General features: G+C 37.3%; 1 protein-coding gene across 4 annotated transcripts in view; it reads right to left on the bottom strand.

The window, feature by feature from the left end:
• ADCY3 (adenylate cyclase 3) overlaps positions 1–21,113 on the bottom strand; it is a 90,352-nt gene that overhangs the window by 32,958 nt on the left and 36,281 nt on the right. For all 4 annotated transcript variants that reach the window (XM_083348425.1, XM_083348424.1, XM_083348423.1 and 1 more), the window contains 4 exons: positions 8,291–8,421; positions 7,352–7,463; positions 4,657–4,784; positions 3,198–3,356 (listed from right to left, as the gene is read on the bottom strand). In XM_083348425.1, the coding sequence (XP_083204551.1) occupies positions 3,198–3,356; positions 4,657–4,784; positions 7,352–7,463; positions 8,291–8,421 (530 nt within the window). The remainder of the gene's footprint in view (positions 1–3,197; positions 3,357–4,656; positions 4,785–7,351; positions 7,464–8,290; positions 8,422–21,113) is intronic.

Below are 21,113 nucleotides of genomic sequence, written 5' to 3'. Positions count from 1 at the left end.
CATATCTATAGAGGAGTCCATAAAACACAATATTTCCAATTTTGGTGTCAGCAGGAAGTCCCTAAAAGGCTGCCAGTAGTAACAACATATCTTGTTTTTAACCTTGATCAAGTATACAACTATATATTCTTTCCTTTTACTTCTAATAGTCTCAATATTTAGTTGACTCAAATATTTTCATAGGATTTGATTTCTCTTCACTTCTTCTTTATCTATCAGTCCTTCTAGGTAAACCAGACAGGAAAACATGACAAGATGAACTAATTCTACTTTACTGTAAAGCTACATTAACAGAATCCTCCATGTATGAAAGTACAAACTTTCCACTGTCACTTTTAACTGCTTCATCCATTAAGGTGGGTTTCATAAGTCTATTTTTTCTGACCATGAAGTTCCTGCCTCTCTTCTCTGACTGTTTCCTAGGCAGTATGTCTTCCCCTCATGTAATGTGTGAATCATCCACACATTTCATTACATTTTCCCATCACACAGAGTTTTTCAGGTTTTTAATAAATCTCTTTTATAAATCTCATAAGAAAAAAATTATCCAGGTGACTTTCTTGGTTTTCATTTATATTTCTGTTTTGATTTTTAAAGCATTAACAGGGTGGGGTTTTTTTTTTGTATATTTAGTGAGACATCCTTTTCCAAGTTATTTTTTTAGCCTGCCATTTGTAAATCCACTTCAGTACCATCTCTATTTTGTCAGATAAATTTGTTCCACTTCTATCATTTCTTCAGTAACATCTTTTCAAAAAAAGAGTCAAACATCATGACTGACATTGTTGATACTATAGCCGCTAATTTCTGGCTCCATTCTTCAAAATTCTCCTTTAACATTTTCAATGGTTACAAGATTTTGCATTATTTTGTAGGTCCAGTTAACTAACACAGAATGTGAGCTTGTATTTTTTTTTCCTCTCAGCCCAGTGTCTTGGCCTCTTTAGTATCCAATTTTTAATAATAAAATTACCTATCATTGTTACATCTTGCAATAACCAAATCAGATCTATTTCCCACAAGAAGCTGTTTGTTCTTTATAATTCATTCCAAAAATATTATAATAAAACTTTCTATATTCCAAATTTATCTGCACCTTTAATCCATTTATAACTTTGTAAGATCGAAATCTTAGCTTAAATTTACTTAAATTCTTTAAATTCTTAAGCTTTTATTTTTTTTCATTAAGGATTGAAGAAAAATTCACCCAGTATTTTCAAACTTGACATTCTGAAGGTCTCTAAGCTTAACAGTAGTTAATAAGTAAATAAGCAATTTCTGAAAGTGATTAGAAAGTAAAATTAGCAAACTTAGGATTCTTTAAAAGGTGCTTGACAATGATTTCAAGCAAGATGGCTATTCCTGACATTCACGCTGGTGGGAGACTGCTGACCTGTGGTCTCCTGGCAGGGAGCAGCCATCCAGAGCAAATATGGGCAATCTTCGATCATCACTTTATCCGGAGAAGTTCCAAGGAACCTGTCTACTCACCAGTTCTTTAGTCTTTGCTACAGTTATCAGTTCAGCTTTCGCAGAGGCAACTTCAGTCCATCATTCCTTTCCCCAAAACCCACAATAATATATTATCAAGTACTATCTTTCCCATGTTTTAGGACACCATTTTCAAAATAAGCGACAACTGGATTTTGCCCAAGTGGACATAAATATTAAGGTAAAGGTAAAGGTTCCCCCGCACATGTGTGCTAGTCGTTTCCGACTCTAGGGGCTGGTGCTCATCTCCGTTTCAAAGCCGAAGAGCCAGCACTTGTCCGAGGACATCTCCGTGGTCATGTGGCCGGCATGACTAGACGCCAAAGGCGCACGGAACGCTGTTACCTTCCCACCGTAGTGGTCCCTATTTTTCTACTTGCATTTTCACATGCTTTCGAACTGCTAGGTTGGCAGAAGCTGGGACGAGTAACAAGCGCTCACTCTGTTATGTGGCACTCGGGATTCGACCCACCAAACTGCCGATCTTCTGATCGACAAGCTCAGCGTCCTAACCCACAGTTTCACAAACTAGAAACTCCTCACTATCTGCACTACTGGAATGTGAAGGAAACCAAAGGTAGGTGGTGTTGCTTTTCACTTGTTGTACTGGCGCTTTGGAATAGTTTCCTAACCAAGATCAGACCAACCCCTTCCTTAATGGCTTTCAGAAAGATGTTAAAAAGTGAGTTGTTCCAGGAAATATTCTAGTTAAGTTCATGAACTCCATTAACTTGTTTCTTAATTTTGTTTTTGTTAAGTTTTATCTGGTTTTGATTTTTATGTTTGTTTTATATTTTGTTTATGTTGTTATTTTAGAGCTGGGCTTTGGTTGTGCTTGTGGCTTATCGGTGCATATGGGACTAAACTGAACTGTAGAATATTTATTGTCAGTAGGGAACGTGCATGCAGTATGAGTATAATTAAGGTTAGTTTATAACTCACTTTCTCCCCATTTTAAACAGCATAAATGAATGCATGTATGGATCTTAATCTCTGTAATATTAAAGCAAAAAACCAAAAAAGAACCTTTGCCGAAAGGGCATAGGCAATCTCCTAAATCCAGTTAGATTGAATAGGATCAACTCCTTCAAGGTATTATATATTCAAGACTGTAATCAGAAAGGACTCTGGAAGCAGGCATTTTGAATCATTGCCTCCACTTTGGCATTCTCTACCCCACAGAGGTCCCATCTGCTCCTTCTCTCCTAGTTTTCAGAAGGGAGTTCCTCCGAGGATAAGATGAAGACATGTTGTGAGCAAAGGCTGGAATTTGGTGGAAACATGACCTTGTACATTTTCTGCTTATTTTTATTGGTTTTGTCAATTTTGCTTTTATAAGGGGTTCATTTACTATTTTTCAGAGGGTTGTTTTTACCAGGTTGTTTGAAACTCCAAGAATAGATAGCATATAAATGCAATGTAATGCAATGCATAATATGTGTTTATACATTTCTAAGTGATCCTAAAGCATATCCTAAGAACAGGTACCTTGTTTTTACTGCAGAACAGTGAGTCTAGCTGCTAGTTAAAAATAAATATTGCCTTAAATCAGTATAGTATTTTCAACAGAAGATCTGGTTTTGAATTTTTAAAGTTTGCAGTATTAACTTGCCTTCTAAACACAAATTAGAACTGTATGATTCTTTGTAATACATTTATAACAATAGTCCTGGGGGGGGGGAAACAGTCCCTAGGAAGGCACTTACCCAGGGATGCCGCCTGCTTCCATCTTGTTAGCTACAGTTACATCTGTGGACCATACATCATACTGCCAACGTTTCTGCCCTAGGACTCCACCAAGGACAGCACCACTGTGCACCCCCACACGCATGTCGACATCTGTTTTGGTCTTCTCTCTTACATAGCTTTAGAGGAATAAATTAATAACAAGCAATATTTATCTCAAAAGAATGGTTATTTCCTGTACTTGGAAAGCTTTGCTATGGCTGCTTTTATTGCTGCTAAGGGTGGCAGGAAGGAAAAGAAAATAAACAAGTAATATGAGGTTGTTATAATTGTTTAGGTTCCATTAAGGGAGCACAAACTTCCCCAATACAGTAATCTCCAGATGTGGGTAGACCACAGGGCCCCTAAATCTCAGCCATCATGAACAAATTTAGGTTTTGAAGAGGATTTGAATAGAGGAATAGGCAAACTAGTAAAAATTAATTCTAGATGCAAGATATGACTTTTTAGTTAGCACCAGGGGAACAAAGCTATAACTCAGTAATAGAGCTATTTCATTACAGCGCAAGGGTCCCCTGTGAATCCTTGGCCATTTAGGTAGAGCTGGAAAAACTAGGGGCAACAAAAAGTGATAAGCTCTATCACTGTCAACCATCCTGGTTTAGAGCACTGAGAGAACATAGTTTTGTTTATTCTTATGAAATCTGAACTTGTGCCAGATTCCAAAGATTGCCTAATAATCCAGCTCTGCTTTCCTCTTCTCTTTTATTTCTATAACTTGTTTCTATAATGGAGTTGCAAAACTAATTTCAGTGTTGCTATTCCTGTAATTTTCCATAAATACGTATTTTCAAGGCCAACATTTTCCATTCCTAAGACTTTTCTAAGAATGGAATTTTGTTTTACAGAAGAGACAAAATTAGCTGGAAAAATATTGTTTAGTTATCTTAATGAGTGGGAAAAAGACCAGGAGACATTTTTTTCTGAATCTCCAGCTGGAAAAGATAAGCTAAGATGAAAATTTATAGTTTAGAAGCAGCCACACTGAGGGGAAGATTTCTACATAGTTAACTTTTGGGTGAAATATATAGAAGGATATATACATGTAGTCAGGAAATAATGATATAATAAATATTACTGTCTTTAATTATGGTAGGACAACAGAGAGAAGGGAAAAAGTTCTGTAAGCAAATGGAGAATCTTGCAGTAAGGCTTATTTATGTATTTATTAAATTTATTTGTCACCCATCTCTTTCCTGCAACTCTATGACTTTAACAAGTTATCTAGGGCAAATATGGCCCTCATATCTGTAATTCAATAACATTCTTATAAAACAATATAGTTCACAAAAAATATTCCTGGGCAACTTGATAAACCACGAGGTTTTCATGTGGGAAAAGAGAAAAACATGAATAATAAGAAAAGACAACAACCCAAACCAAAAACAGCATGTAAATTTGTGAAGTGTGAATGCTTACGAAATAGCTTCCACCATAGCAAGACCCATCATGATTGAGCAAACAGCATGGTCCTCACGATAGTCTGGCAATCCACAGATACAGTAGTAGCAGTCACCCAGAATCTTGATACGCAGTTGATGGTGTCTCTGCAAGAATGCCATTTAAAAAACAACAACAACAAAGTAAATGTTTAGGATTTTCAGGTGTCAGAAACCTGCATATTTCTTTTAAACCTATTGTTGAATCATGGAAAAGGCTGCCATGGCTTCCCTGCCTCGTTCATCCTCTAACCCACAATCCTTTCCAATTATGGTGTACCACGCTAACAACCCTAGCTGATAATATATGACTCCAATTACATGTGATTCCTTTTCAGAACCTTAATGCAAAAGAAGAAGAAAAAGGCAAACAATACTTTAATCTGCCTCCAGAAGTATGCTGTACTTTTGAAGTTATTACAAATAAAAATCCATTCTATTCTTCATGGCTCAAGCACTATCTCAGGTTCTGAGTATGATAGCACAAGAAATTTTCAGATACATTAGAATATATTCAGAGCATATAACATGAATGGTCAGGGAATTTAAAATTAAATCATATAGCAAGATTAAAAAACTGAGTGCTCAGATAATTCTTTCTGACAATTCCTTACAGCATTTGTGTGTTTTTCCTGGATCACATCATTATGCCCTCTTGTGGCAGCATGATCCCAAGAAAATATCTGATTTAAGAAGTTGCCAACAGGAGTTAAGCAGCTTTTACTTTCTGGCAAAAGTAAATACTCAAACATCTTCCGGAATGTGCTTCCACCTTCATAGTTCTCAAAACAGTCCCCAAAATCTTAATATACTATATTTACTTCCTAAACATTTTTTAACATTGTACAAAAAACAACAGTGGGAAGATACAGGGGGAATTACATATGTAACATGCTGTCATCTGAAATCTCTATAACATTTCATGAAGATAGATTGATTTGATAATAAAATTTTTACTCAGAATCACCCTTTGTAATTCTTTTACAAGTTAACCTACAATAATTTACATATTGCTGAAACATTCACTTCTAGTAAATAGGAGAATAATTTTGGCAAAATCCAAATTGGATAAGATGGCTCCACATTTGTGATAAAATAATTTGGAGGCTTTGTTTCTTACATTTTCTGAAATGAAATCTCATAATTAATTAATTATCACTATTTAATTAAATAACACTATAATATATGCTAAAGTAGTTTTCAGTTTGTTTACTCTTTAGCATATTTAATCTAAGAAGTTTCTCAAGATAATAAAATAATTAATTATAGGTGATAGCAATAATACCTTGCAAAATTATTTAATTAATTTGACAAGCAAACATCTCCAAAACAAATCTGGCTGCTAATACAAAATAGTTATCATGACTCGAATAAAAAATTAAAGTAATGTGAAATAGATCTAAAGTAATTTCTGAAATAATTCTTATTCCAGTGCTCATTATAGTAACCTCCATAAACACAAGTACAGGTAGTCCAATACAACAGTTCATTTAATGACCGTTTGAAGTTACAATGGCACTGAAAAATGTGACTTATGACCATTTTTCACACTTATGACCATTGCAGCATCCCCATGGTCACGTGGTTTACATTGGATGCTTGACAACTGGATCATATTTATGATGGTTGCAGTGTCCCAGAGTCATGGTATCCTCTTTTGCAACCTTCTGACAAGCAAAGTCAATGGAGAAGTCAGATTCACTTAACAACTGTGTTACTAACTTAATAACTGCAGTGATTCAGTTAACAAATGCGGCATGAAAAGTCGTAAAATGGGGAAAAACTCACTTAACACATTTCTCAGCAACATAAATTCTGGGTTCTATTGTGATCCTAAGTCAAGAACCACCTGTACTTTAAATAGCTGGCATAATCACGTTTATAGCAGCTTCATTCCCCTATATTGTCTTTAGTTCTATTAATGAGATTTTTTATCATCCTTTTGCAAACATTGCCCTCCAGATGCAATTTCACTACAGCTTCCATAGTCCTATATGGAAGATAGCTGAAAAAACAAATGTATGTACTCAAATCAAATATCTCAAGCAATGCTACAGAAACCTTATAATTAAAAAGTACTAAATCTATCTTATTCTGATATTTGAATACATTTAGGTATGACATCAGCTGTGCACAGAATCTTGTTTGGAAGTTGAATATACTGCAGTAAGATATGTTTATTTATTCAGAACTTTGAGTATAATCTCAAAAAATGTTTTATATTTGAATGTGGTTCTTGCTGGTATTCCTTATTTTTAAATATCTAATTTCAGCCAGAATTTTTTAAAAAACATAGAATGGCACTTTAAAAATGGAGGAAGAAAAGCAGAAGGACAGGAAAGCTTAACCTCATCTCCGGTAAATCTTCTCCCTTTTTATTGCTGCATGTATATCAGAACTGTATTTCTCTGCTTCTTCTCCATTTTTAATATGCTTCAAACTGCACACAGTCATAATTACAAATAAGAAGAGTAGTTTGGGTCGAATTACATATAACATAATAATAATAATAATAATAATAATAATAATAATAATAATAATAATAATAATAATAATAATAATGTTGGAAGGGACCTTGGAGGTCATCTAGTCCAACCCCCAACTTGCTCCAAAGATGTAAAGGATTTCCAGAATTATATGTCAAGCAAATAATCAAGATTGATTAAGAAACTCACAGCTGCTAGTTTATCAAATCGAGCAAAGAGTTCGTTCAAAAGTTTCACCAATTCTTGGGCACTGCATGAGGATGACAGCTGCGTAAAACCTACGATGTCAGCAAAAAGGATGCTGTAGAATGAAAGACATGAGAGCCAAAACAGGTGAGAGGTCATCAGTTAGATTAGCTGTAGCAAAAACAATTCATGGTGGCTGTTGTAGCATTTGATTTATTAGTCTCTCTCATCTGAAATCCAGTCTCAGTGTCATCAGTCCTTGATTTTCTGCTTTAATTCTACTCTGCATTGATGTTTACTAGCTTCTTCTATTTCAGAAGTGTAGAGTGTTTAAGATATTAGGGGCTGCAACTGACTCCCAACTGTGTGGAGGGCCACAAAAGGCTGCTATCTTAATAACCCAGTGAAATGACCTAACTATTTTTGTTCAGCTTTTAGGAAACGTGTAAGGGGAGAGTTGGGAACAGGAGGCTTCCCAGTGTCGCATCATTCCATTCCCATACTTAAACTCCTATCACCACTGCAGACCCCATGTTTGGCTGTTAGGATTTCAACGATACAGGTTCAGGTGCTGGAGAAACGCAAACCAGTTTACATAGAGTGACAAGAAGAAAACAATTCCCTACTTTTGCTCTGTTGTTTTATTTCAACACTAAACACAATAATTATATTAGTCCATCTGCTTCTGAGCTGCGTGTTATGCTGTGATGAATTTGGAAAGTTATTTTGCTTGAATTGTGCTTTGTGAATTACGTAGTTGAATTACATAATTACTTTTTCCTGGGGAGACGCTCATTGTGCCCATAAAGATTTACTTCAAATAATGGCTTGGCATTAGATTATATTTTCTCTTTAGTTATTGTGTACTGATCCAGGAGATGGCCTTGTCAGTACCAGAAGCCATCTACAGAACTCCCTCCTTAAAAGAGCCACATTCGTTACCTGACATTTTCATGGCGGTACATATACATGGTATTGAACTGTTGCATTTCTTTTTGGCTTGCATCTTTCTTCATATCCTTCAGCATTTCATCCGCTACATGTCTGGGCAAAATTGAAAGCATCAACCGTTCCTAAAGTGGGAAAATAAATAGACATATTCAAAAGATGGAAGAATTGTTAAAAGATAAATTAATGCTGTAGCAGATTACCCCAGAAGCATGTAGAAGAGATTTCAGCTACTATGGGGATTTTTTTTCCTCATCTCATGGTGAGAAAGAATGAAAGCTCAAAACTCATGTCTTTCCTGCAGAAATGTGCTCCCAGATATGAACGATTCAGTAGTGCCCACTCCAGACTCTGATAACTTATGTACTGCCAGGAAGAACCTGTCAGCAGCATCTATCACTGTAGTCTTCTGGGCCAATTGTCACAATAAAGAACTTTTGTAGTAATTCTTGTTTTATCAGCAACTGATCTGGCATGGATTACCACATTCTGAAATCATGAGAGCAGCTTCTGAAAGCTGTTAATTAGGAATCATGAAGGAAAAGCAGCACTCAAATTGAGGTGTCACAAAAGGCAGTTAAAAGAGTGCCATGAGTTTTGCATTATGGCTTCTGACCCAGCCCTACAGACAGTATTGAACTGTATAGAAAATGCTTGATCATCGTATACACACAACATGCCTACCACATGAAATCTTTTCTTTGCATTATACAAAATCTGTGTGATGATAGAGTTGCTACTCCAGCTCAGATGTGACAGGAAATAATGGGAAAACTTCATCAGGACTATTTAGGCATTACTAAATGCAGAGAATGCACTAGACTATTTGTTTTGCAGATACAGTTCAGTTTTAAAAATGTGTAGCAGATGATGAACTTTGCCAGAAAAATTGTAAAAGGAACACCCAATACTGTAGTTGTATCACTGCAGACAAATATTGGGAAAGAAGTGAAACTAGTATTTTCAGCTAAGAATTTAGGTCATACCAAATATACTGTAACTGTTATCAGTAGTTACTGATACTGTGAGATAGCCATCATGGTCAATCCTTTAAGCTCTATTAACTTCCATTGATACTTCAAAATTCACAAATTTAAATTTTTCACTCTTTGCATAGAAGCATATTAAAACCAACCTCTATTATCCAAAAACCAGTGGTAAAGAGAAACTGTGGTTCAGTTGCAAAGCAAAATTCTATGAAAAGAAAATCCATTCCTAACTTCTCATCAATTTCATTTACCTCAATCCAACACATTTAAACATAAGCTGAATCAGAAATGAACATGTGCTATTTCTAGCTTGATTCCAAAGATTCCAAATTTGTATCTTGAGCATTGGATGCAAAAGCAAAAACACCCTATAACAGTATATTCAACTTGATTCCCAACATGGAATACATCGAGGATCCAACGTGCAAATTAAATATTTTGAAACTGTTATACAAGCAAAAAGGACAAATGTATTTCTTAAATGTTGAGAACTCAGTATTAAGAAAAAAACCAAGTTGACCCCTCTTTAATTTAGTGGAGTATACAGTAAAAGGTGGGTGAGGAAATCTCAGGCTAACAAGATTGGCTATTTAAGCAAAGAACTCAGCTTCATCCTCAATTTCCTGAATATAGCTCAATTGCTCATTAAAAACTGAAGCACCAAATTATCCCCACTGCATCCCCTCTGAGATCTCCCAGGAGAATTTGAATGGCAACAGCAGTAGCAACAGAAAACATCACCCATTCAAACTCTTTTGGCACTCTTTCAGACCCGTCCCATCAATTGCCAACAATACATTAGCACTTACCTTACAAGCTCCGCACCATTAAATGGCTACACTACATAGTATCTTCCGAGGCTTCACCAGGCACACATTCCAAAGTCAAACAAAAAAAGGGGAGCGAACTTAGTTGCACCTGACTATACTGTATGTATAGATAGTGTAGAACTTAGTGTAACATCTGCCACAGAACGTCATGGGCGCTTACATGATATGAAACAAATATTTAGCTGTTTTTTTTTAAGTTGCACATTTCACTTCTGGCTGTTGAACTACACAATCAAAAACCTGGGGGATAATTCTCTTCCAGAAAAGACAAAGAAAACAATCTTCAGAATTAAGATATGGTAAAAGTATATACAGTATACAGTGTGTGGATACACACACACACACACACACACAGAGTATATATATGAATGAATACGTCTTATGTTTTCTGGGGGAAATTATTTGAATTTGAATGCTTAGTTTACGAGCTATGCTACAAAAGTTTTTTGTACAAGTCTAATTTTACAGTACATTTTTTTTAAAAAATTTTCCATTAGATTTATATCCCACTTTCCCTCCAGAATTCAAAGCAGTATAAATAACCTTCTTCTTCCAGAGATTCCTCATAGCAAACAACCTGTAAGATAGGTAGGGCTAAGCAATATTTAACTGGCCCCAAACTATCCAATTTAGCTAACTATGAACTTGAATACAATGAACTTGAACTAGAGCCTTCTTGGTGCCAGTTCCAAGATATTAACCCTTATCTTGAACATGCTAAGCCCACAGCCTCAAAAAAACAAAACCTTTGTGATTGTATTATATGTTGTATTCATTTTGTTGTGGTGGTTTGGCATGTGTTTAATAGCTTTTTATGCTGCACTGGATAAAAGTATTGTATTTCTTTCCTTTTGTTTTTATATTCTGTAGTACATAGGTAATTTTATAAAGCTTTTAGAAAATAAAGGATGCAAGCAGAAAAACTAATTCAATTAAATTACTGGATTCTGCAGAGTATAAAACAGTTAACTAAATTGGTTTCTTCCAAAAGGAAGCCAAAAGGAGTGGGGGAGTATCTGTAAGGAACCAAAAGGGAGGGCTTTGAAAGATCAGTATCTTTCTCATGTGATGCCTGTAGAATATTTGTGTCATTCAGTTCAGTGTTGTTGTTTTTTCTTCCATTCAATTGTTTCCAGTTCTCAGATACTGCCTAGAGAGTAATTCCTGCAGTTTTTTCCTTCCTGTGGCTGAGAATCGCCCAAAGACACCCACCCTGTCTTGTCCCTAAGGCAGGATTAGAACTCATGGTCTCCCAGTCCCTTGCCTGTTGCCTTAATCACTACACCAAACTGGCTCTCAATCAGTTCAGTAATGAAAAGCAATTCGTTCTATGGAAGATTCATATTTTTAGAGAAGGATTACAAGCTAAGAAGTAGTTCTATACATTTGAATGGCTGGAACTGAATGCCAATGCTCAGAAACTCTATCTGATAGTGATCAGCATCAAGACCAGCGGTACTTCTGTGCCACTCCTGCAGAAGTGGCTTTACAAAATAAGCTGAGGCAACAAATCACGAAGGGCAACATTATACAAAGTAGAATTGTTTTTTTTATGATGAATACATCACAAAAATTCTAGCGTGCAAAAAGCATTGTCGTTTACGTAATATTCTGTGCTATTAGTCTGTCTGGGATTTCCACTGGGTTAGATGTTGCCAATCACCTAACTCTAGAAACCACAACAATAAAATATATTCCTAAAATTGTAACCACTTGCACTTCATTGTAGTCCTAAAACACTATCATGTGAGAATATTCAGCAGGTAAACATCAAGGCTCCCTTCAAGAGCAAAGCCGCTGGGGCTCATGAGCAGGAGACTCAACATATTGACTCTTTCTTTACTTTATGGTGAGAGGAAACTGATATTTAAAGTTACCATGCTGAGCGCTGCAAAGTCTTTTTCTCAGTCACTGACAATCAGCAATCTACTTCCAGTTAAAGAAAAGCTACAGATACCATGCGGTGAGGGAAGAAAGCATGTTTCCACAGGTGACAAGTAAATGAAGGTAGTGTTATGTACTGGGCTCATTAGTAATACCACTTGGGTTGCTGGAGCAGCTAACGGCTCTCCAGCAACCCAGACTACAAGTGTCTAGCACTATAATTGGCTATCCCTAGGTGGCAATGGTTGCTTCAAACCTATTGGCTGCCGCCTAGAGGGCTAGACTATATATTGCGGCTAGTTGCAGCCATTTGCCAGTACAGATTCTGCATGAAATAAACTATGAGTTTCCCTGTACTCAGTTACCTCGTCTTCATTCCTGCGCCAAAGAACCCGCTATTTAACACTGGTGATGAGGATGGGATCCTGCTTCACTGAAAAGAGTTGAAGTCTACGAGGGGAAGGCAGCACACGCCGGAGGGAAAAGGCATTTCCCCCCCCCCTCTCAAAGTCAGCTAGCAAGCTACGCTAGCGACCTCGTGCTCAGTGGACTCATTCCCTGAGCCTGGAAGCAGGATTCAGAAGGAAACACAGGAACCAGCAAAGGAAGTATGCCGAAGGTCGGGAAACTTTGAGAATTCGACGTGAAGCACCTGGAGGAATGGCCATCATATTTGTCCCAGGTAGAGAACTACCTCAGGGCAAATCAGATTGCAGAAGAAGGACTGAAGGCCGCAACACTACTCTGCGTGTGCGGCCCAGAAACCTTTGGCTTGGCCGAGAACCTTTTCGAGCCGACACCGATTGAAGCAGTCTCCTTTGCAGACTTCAAAAAGAAGCTAACTGGACATTTCCAGCCCAAGATGTCTGAAATGGCTTGGCGGTTCAGGTTTGACCAGAGAGTGCAGCAACCCGGTGAATCAGCTTCTGAATTCATAGCGGGCCTGAGGCAGGCCGCACGCCTTTGCAAATTTTCAAATTTAGAAGAGCGACTACAAGACCGGCTCGTCTGCGGCCTACGGGACCGAACGCTTCAGCAGAGACTCTTTGCCAGACCAAACTTAACGTTTTCTGAAGCACAAGACGAAGTGATGGCTGACGAAGCCACCGGGGGCACAGTTCGAACAGTACAGCCCGCCAAAATGACAAAGTTTGAAGAAACGGTCAACCTTGAGGACGCCAAATGCACCAATGAATCTTCTGAGGAGGAAGAAGAGCCCGAAATCAACAGACTCCAAAAGCAACCAAACGCACGACACGGCAACAGCCAGCAGCAAGAGAACATTTACAAAGCAGTTCTCTTACCTAGATGTAAGGGTGCAGCGGCAACCATTTTCACGCCGATTGCAGATTTCGATCAGCCACATGCAGAGCTTGCGGAAGGACAAGCCACATCGTAGTGGTTTGCAGAGCCCGCCAGAGAGACAGGCCACCCAAACACCAATCGGAAGAACCGACTAGTAGAGGTACTGGGGCCCAGGGTCCAGTTAGTATGGGGGTTTTCAGAAGCCGTAGAAGCGTGTGCCACACTGGGGCTCGACACCCCCTCAAACCTAAACTCAGGCTCTTGGTAGAGCTACAAGGAGTTCCATGTAAGATGGAATTGGACTCTGGCTCTGCAGTCTCAATTATTTCTTAAGACACTTTTAACTTCATGTGTAGGTGCAGTAATATTTGGCCCAAACTAAGGCCCTCAGATATAATCCTAACTGACTTTCAAAATGCTCAAGTTAAAGTTAAGAGAGAAGCCACTTTGATGGTAAAATTTAAGAGGTTTTTTGTCATTGTAGTAGGGGGCCAGAGAACGAGTCTCATTGGACTCGATTGGTTTGATGCCTTAGGTATTCAGATTACTAGCATAAACCGGACACAAACTGCAAACCTCGCATCAGTATGTGAGGACTATGCAGATGTTTTTTATTCAGCCCTAGGAACATACACAGGCCCGCCTATCTCATTTAAGCTAGATCCCAACGTAGTTCCAATCAGGATTAAGCCTCGCAGGGTCCCCTTGGCCTTAAAACATAAAATTGATTCAGAAATCAATAAGCTTATAGAACAGGGCGTGTTACAGCCTGTTGATGGTGGGGAGTGGGAAACTCCTATAGTCACTCCACTTAAAGCCAACAGGGAAATTCGCATTTGCGCTGACTATAAATGCACACTAAATAAAGCCCTCAAGCAACACGCTTACCCAGTCGATTGATCACTAAACTGGACAGGTTGCATCCAGATAGAGTGGCAGCAGAAGCCTCTTGACCAAAACCCCTGAGGGGGCTGCACATGGGCAATTGGGTTTGGGACAGGAACTATGGTCATGGGAATCTGTGGGTTCCTGGTCAAATTAACAAAGCATCCGGACCCCTGTCTTATGAAGTGGGGTTGGAGGGAGGGCAGCTAACGGCTCTCCAGCAACCCAGACTACAAGTGTCCAGTGCTATAACTGGCTATCCCTAGGCAGCAATGGTTGCTTCAAACCTATTGGCTGCCGCCTAGGGGGCTACACTATATATTGTGGCTAGTTGCAGCCATTTGCCAGTACAGATTCTGCACGAAATAAACTATGAGTTTCCCTGTACTCAGTTACCTCGTCTTCATTCCTGTGCCAAAGAACCTGCTATTTAAGAGGTAGTTCTTGACTTACAACTATAACCGAGCCCAAGATTTCTGTTGCTAAGTATGGCAATTGTTATGTGAGTTGTGCCTCATTTTACAACCCTTTTGCCACATTTGTTAAAGAAATCATTGCAGTTGTTAAGTGACTCATGTGGTCATTAAGCAAATCTATTTTCCCACATGGACTTTGCTTGTTGGGTAACTGGCTGGGAAGTTTACAAATGGTGATCACATGACCCTGGGACAGTACAACTGTCAACAACAATAACAACAACAACAATAATAATAATAACAACGATGGTGGTGATGATAAAGTTGGAAGGAACCTTGGAGGTCTTCTACTCCAACCCCTTGCTCAGGCAGGAAACCCTATACCATTTCAGACATCCAGTGTTGGAGCATTCACAACTTCTGGAGGCAGATTGTTCCACTGGTTAATTGTTCTAACTGTCAAGAAATTTCTCCTTAGTTCTAGGTTGCTTCTCTCCTTGACTAGTTTCCATCCGTTGCTTCTTGTCCTGCCTTCAGGTACTTTGGAAAACAGCTTGACTCCCTCTTCTTTGTGGCAGCCCCTGAATACATGTCAGTTGCCATACATGCAATTTTGATCATGTGATGATGGGGATGTTGTATTGGTCATGTGAAAAAAGGACATAACTCACTTTTTCCAGTGCTGTTTTAACTATGAATGGTCACTAAACAGGTAGTTGTAAGTTGAGAACTACCTGTAGTTGCCCAACTACAGTATATACAGAATACAATATACACAGGACACAGTTTGTACAGATAAAAAGCACAGATACACAGTACAATTAAAGCAATAACATCTGTTTTAGAATTTAAGGGAAAATTTTACCAAGGTATGTTCCAGTTTCTAAAAAAGAATATACAGCCCACAGAACATCATTAGATGACACAATATAATAACAAAAATATGGTGCATTAGTAAAATATTTTCAATTGCTACATTAGGAAAAAAATCACACATAAAATTAAAGTAATGAGATTTCAAAAGCTGGAACCACAACCAAAAGTTTGGTTGTATTTTATGATTTACATTAATAGCAATGGATCATAATCTGGTGTATTTCTTATATATGATACATTTTCACATGTATAGTATCTGACTTTTTATTTACATGATAGATTTTTTGCATTTTCTCTCTTTGTTCTTTGTTCTTTTTAGTAATTATGTTAATGCAGTTACCTAATATTGTAAAAGAAAAATAAAAATAGCTGCTCCCTAAAAAAACCCAACACGAATATGGTTTACAAAATAGAAAAAAATAAAATTATTACAAATCAACATAATATGAAAGGCACTATCCATGCTTATCATAACTGAATTACCTTTTGTGTGTTTATTTGAATTACAATATATTATTTAACAGCAGAAGATTTCTATACAAATGTATTTAGGGAATGCAGTACCATATTTTCTCAATTTTTCCAGTATTATTACTCTGGGGCCTAACCCTTAAAGACATATTTTGATCAAATGGCCAGCCTCACTAATAATGCATGCTTTAAATGCACAGACAACAATGCTACTGGTTTACTGCAATGTATTCTACATAGGACTATCCCTAAAGATACCTCCAACATATAATTGGTACAAAACATAACTGCTGTATTAAGCTACATGAAGTAATGTAAGGTTGATTCCTAAATGTTGCAGAACTACTGAGTTTAAAATGTTAACAAACTTGATAATATTGCCCACACTCTGCCTCCTTCCACCCTAGAGGGAAAGGACAACAAGGAATATAGCCAAGCATAATGAAAGACTTTAGGGTTAAGAAGATTTAGAAGTGATTGAGCACCTTTGGAACCATGTATTTGATTCTAGATGGCTAAGAATAAATAAAAATCCATAGAATGAACTAAATAAACAAACAAATATAATGATATAATACTTAAATGTTTATTCCCTGATCTTTTTTACACTAACTTGAAACACCTCCCCTTTATCTGGATGAAGTTTCAGTTTATTATTCCTCTCGCACTCATTGCCACTGCCGTTGAGTCCAACTTCTAGCAGCCACATAGATAAGATTTACTCCATGATGATCTGCCTTAACCTGGTCTTTCATGTTTTCCAACACTGTACCCATCACCACTCTAACTGGGTCCATTCATCTTGCTGCTGTTCATCCTCTTCTTTTCTTTCCTTCTGCCTCTTCCAGCACTTAGGGCTTTTTCCAGAGATCTGGGTCTTCATATAATGTGTCCAAAATAGTATAATTTGATCCCGATTAATTTTGTGCCTTAGGTAAAAACTCTGGGTTGATTTGTTCAACAATCCATTGGTTAGTTTTTTGGCTGTCCATAGTATTCTAAGAAGTCTTCTCCAAAAGGAACATGCAAAGGCATCAATACTCTTCTTTCCTGCTTCTTGAGTGTCACAGGGAACACCATAACTTACACGATTCTGATCTTTGTAGTTATGGCATCTGAATATCTTTTCCAAAGCCTTTATGGCTGCTGTACTGAGTGTTAGCCTGTAGTATATTTCTTGACTGCTTATTCTTATTGTTGATGTTTGTTCTTAAAAGGCAGAAGCTATCTACCAGTTCAGTATCTTCATTGCCATTTCTAAGGCTGGTTGTTTGACCTGGTGTCAATAGTTTGGTCATCTTTATATTTAATTTTACTCCTGTTTCCTCAGTTTGCTCCTTAACTTTGATTGCTAGAGCTAGTAGATCCTTCAAATTTTTGATTGCTAAGGATAGCATCATTAGCATAATATGTTTTATTGATGTTTCTACTTCCAATATTAAAATCATACTCATTTCTTTCAAACCAGCTTCCTTTAATATATATTCAGCATATAGGTTTAATAAATAAGGGGACAGTATACAACCTTGTCACAATCCTTTGCCAACCTGGAGCCAGTCTATTTCACTGTACTGTGTTTTCATGACGTGCACATAAGTTTTTCATGAGGACAATGAGATATTCTGAATTCCCATTTTTCTGAGCACATTCCAAAGATGATCAACATAATTGAAGGCCTTTCTATAATCAGTGAAGCATATACTGACTTCCTTTTCCTATTCTTTAGCTTTCTCAATTATCCATGTATATCAGACTCATTTTTCTAAAACCACCTTCAACAACTTGCTTCTCTTCTTCTATGTAAGGTTGTATTCTATGTTAGATATGAAATTAAGAATATAGTTTGCACACTCTGTTAAGTCTCCTTTTGTTTTTAGCGCTGGAATGCAGATTGACCTCTTCAAACCTACTGGCCACTATGTCAATCTCCAGATTTGCTGACATAACTTGGTAAGAATCTTTACTGATTGTTCTTCTGCTGATTTCCATATTTCCTTCAGTTCCTGGAGCCTTCCAACTTAGTGATGACCAGAGTACTGAACTAACAATGAAAGATGAAATGAGACAACTACAAAATGCCATCTTAGGCATCAAAAAATTAGGATAAGACACTCTCAATCAGGAGATCAAGCTCTTTATTACTCAGGAAATGAAAAACAAAGAAGAAATGGCACTGCTTTTATAATTAGCAAGAACAGAACTTGACCAAATGATATTAATTAAACTTTTGACACTATTCTAACTTTATTTCTTATTCCTTCTATCCGAAGTAAAACAGCTTAAACTGCCATAACAGCTTTTATCCTATTGATTTTTTATAAGCCTTCTCTCTGGTTTCTGTCTATTCTGTCTTTTTATTCAGGTTAGTGAATAAAAAATTATAGATCTATTCCCTGATGCTACCATCAACTGTTTAAAATTAAATGTGCACTCAGACACTAAATCTACAGTTCCAGGAACAAACATTCACTTCTAAAGGACTGTTAGTGCAGCTGAAAATGTAATTAATGCTACCTAATTTAAAAAGTGACTGGTCAATGATGATCAAGTATGGGTGTTTCTTTTGAACTGCAGCCAGCTCTTGGCACTAAACTTTAGCATAATCAGACTTCTTCCAAAGCTAAGAATAATAAATGATATAAACTGAGGGTGCTCTTAATCCTGTATCAGCCACAACACTGTGAACACCAGGTTGTATAACTTTTTCTAAGAGATAATGAAATATGAGAGTTGCTGAGAATTATAGGAAAAAAAGCAGTACCAATGATGGAGAAAAAAGTCTCACAATGCTCAGAAACTTTATTTCAGAACTGAGAATTCATTTTCTGCAGTACCATAAAACCCCACCCTGATTAACTAGGAAAAACAAACCAATCTAACCCAGTACAAAAATGTACAGATAGACCTCAACTTACAAGCCCTCGTTTAATGACATTAAAAATTATGACAGCCTTGGAAAGGGTGTTTTATGGCCCACAAAGCATTACTGACTGTCATAAAATACCATAGCACATCACCCCTGAAGTCACGTGAATGCATTCTGGGCACTTGGCAGCCAGTTTGCAAATGACCTGCAATCCTGTGATCATCATTTGCTATCTTCTCTGCCAGCTTTCCCAGAAAATCAGTTGGAAAGCTGACAAGGAAAGGCTGCAAGCAGAGGAGACAAAGAAGAACTGAAATCCTTCGGCCTGCAGGAACAGAGCTGAAATCTTCATGTGCATGGAGGAGAGGGGAAATCTTTCAGCAGGCTGCAGAAATGGAGCTGAAATCCTAAAGATTATGAATCCTAAAGATAGTGGCAGCCTCACAAAGACTTCCTTCCCTGCACGGAAGAGAACTGACAATCTTTGGTGGTCTGCAGGAATCTTTAAAACCAAAAGGGATGGCTGCTGGGAGGATTTCAGCTCCATGCAGAACTGAAATACTTTAGCAGGCAGCTCTTTTGCACCATTCATTTAACAATCTGGGAAACTGCTTAATGACTATCACCAGGAGTGCAGGTACTGAGGTCATTGAGCAAACAATCATGTTGCATTTTGCTTAATGACCATTTCGCTCAACAACCAAGATTCCAATCTCAATTGTATTCATATATCGAGGACTATCTGTATGAGTGTTGGAAGGGAGTCAATAAAGCGTCAAGAGGATGTTCTCCAGGGAATAAAAATGAAAATTGGGGGGGGGGGCGGAAGAATACATATAGGAAGTATAAAGAGAAGAAGAATAGAAAGAGTATTTACAGGTAAACCAATTTTGCAGACACTGTCAGCAAGCTGCTATACATACAACCTCTGATTACTAAACAAAACATTTCTTTTTAAAAAAAGCATTTTGAATTATCAGAAGTGATGGGCTCTCATTCATTGGATGAGTTCAGCAAAGGCTATAATCCCTCTGTTGGGAATACTTTTTATCTGAATATGAGCTGGAATAATAGGTTGGATTCAGTGGCCTAAATAACCATTGCAACTCTTATGTCTTTATGAAAACAGGGGGAAGAAGGGAAACCAGAATGCTGCAGTCTAACAGAAGTCAAAATTGGCAAACTGCATCTCTGAAAAGTGCCCACTACAAGTCCCATATATAAAGTCAACCAAATCAACTGGTCTAATCAAACTATATATCAGAGATATTCCTGCCTTTATTCTCTTTGCTTGCCTATCTTAGAATTAGATGCAGAAGCCTTTACAATTTTCAGTGAAAACTCAGGAGAGATAGGATCAATTTGTTGTATAGAGAAAGCTCATCTTTATGCCTGGGCAATAAAGAAACCGTTTCTTGCTGCTCGCTGTATTTTTTCTGACACCAACCGTTTGACTAGTCTGGAAATATTTGCCTTTTGCTGTCTTGGAAATGGGTTGCCATAGTGACTCCATCTTACATCAAGGTTCAGTTTCAAGAAGTGAACAGATATGATTGGAATTGTGGGATGGAAGGAAAACAAAGACATTTTATTTTGTTAAAAGAGACAGAAGGAATCATCTCTTCTAATAGTCTTCTTTTCTCTTAATCTACATCAGCCCAAGTAAATCATACATGTTAAACTGCTTGCAGTTTGAAATGAAAATGTGCTGAATCTTGCAGTATGCATTTTGTTCATCCAGCAATGTACTTGGCACATAGTTGCTTACAAGGCTCCAGCCAAAATATTATGCACTAAAAATGTTGTATTTTGAAACCAAACTGAGACATATCTGTTTCTTTTGTATAATTCCTTCTTCATCTGCTCAAGGGTGGACTAGAATGTGTCTTGATCTTTAGGTATTTGGAGTAATTCCTATTTTACCTCTGAAGTGAAACTAGATCTTAGTTAACAGCATCCTTTAATACCACTTCTTTTCCACACAAAACACAATTATATTTCCCATTCCCCAATTCTGATCAGGATTTCAATACAGGAGAGAGAAGTTTAAATATTTCCCCCCCTTACTGCCGTCTTTCTGAAAAATCAGACTCAGACTCATTTAATTGCTATTTATAACCAAAACAATTACTTACTTAGGCAAAATCAGAAGAGAACATATAAAAGATATATAAAAGACCTCAAAAATATTGAAAAGATCTGCATAGTATAATGTAGAAAATTTTGGAATGTAAATTTGAAATGAAACCACAACTGTTCCTATTAGGTATAGTCTCAGAAAAAATAACAAGAAAT

Source organism: Vipera ursinii (assembly GCF_947247035.1).
Source record: "Vipera ursinii genome assembly, chromosome: 1".
NCBI lineage: Eukaryota > Metazoa > Chordata > Lepidosauria > Squamata > Viperidae > Vipera > Vipera ursinii.
Note: the sequence above shows the minus strand (reverse complement) of the source record. Positions and strands in the feature narration are given on the sequence as shown.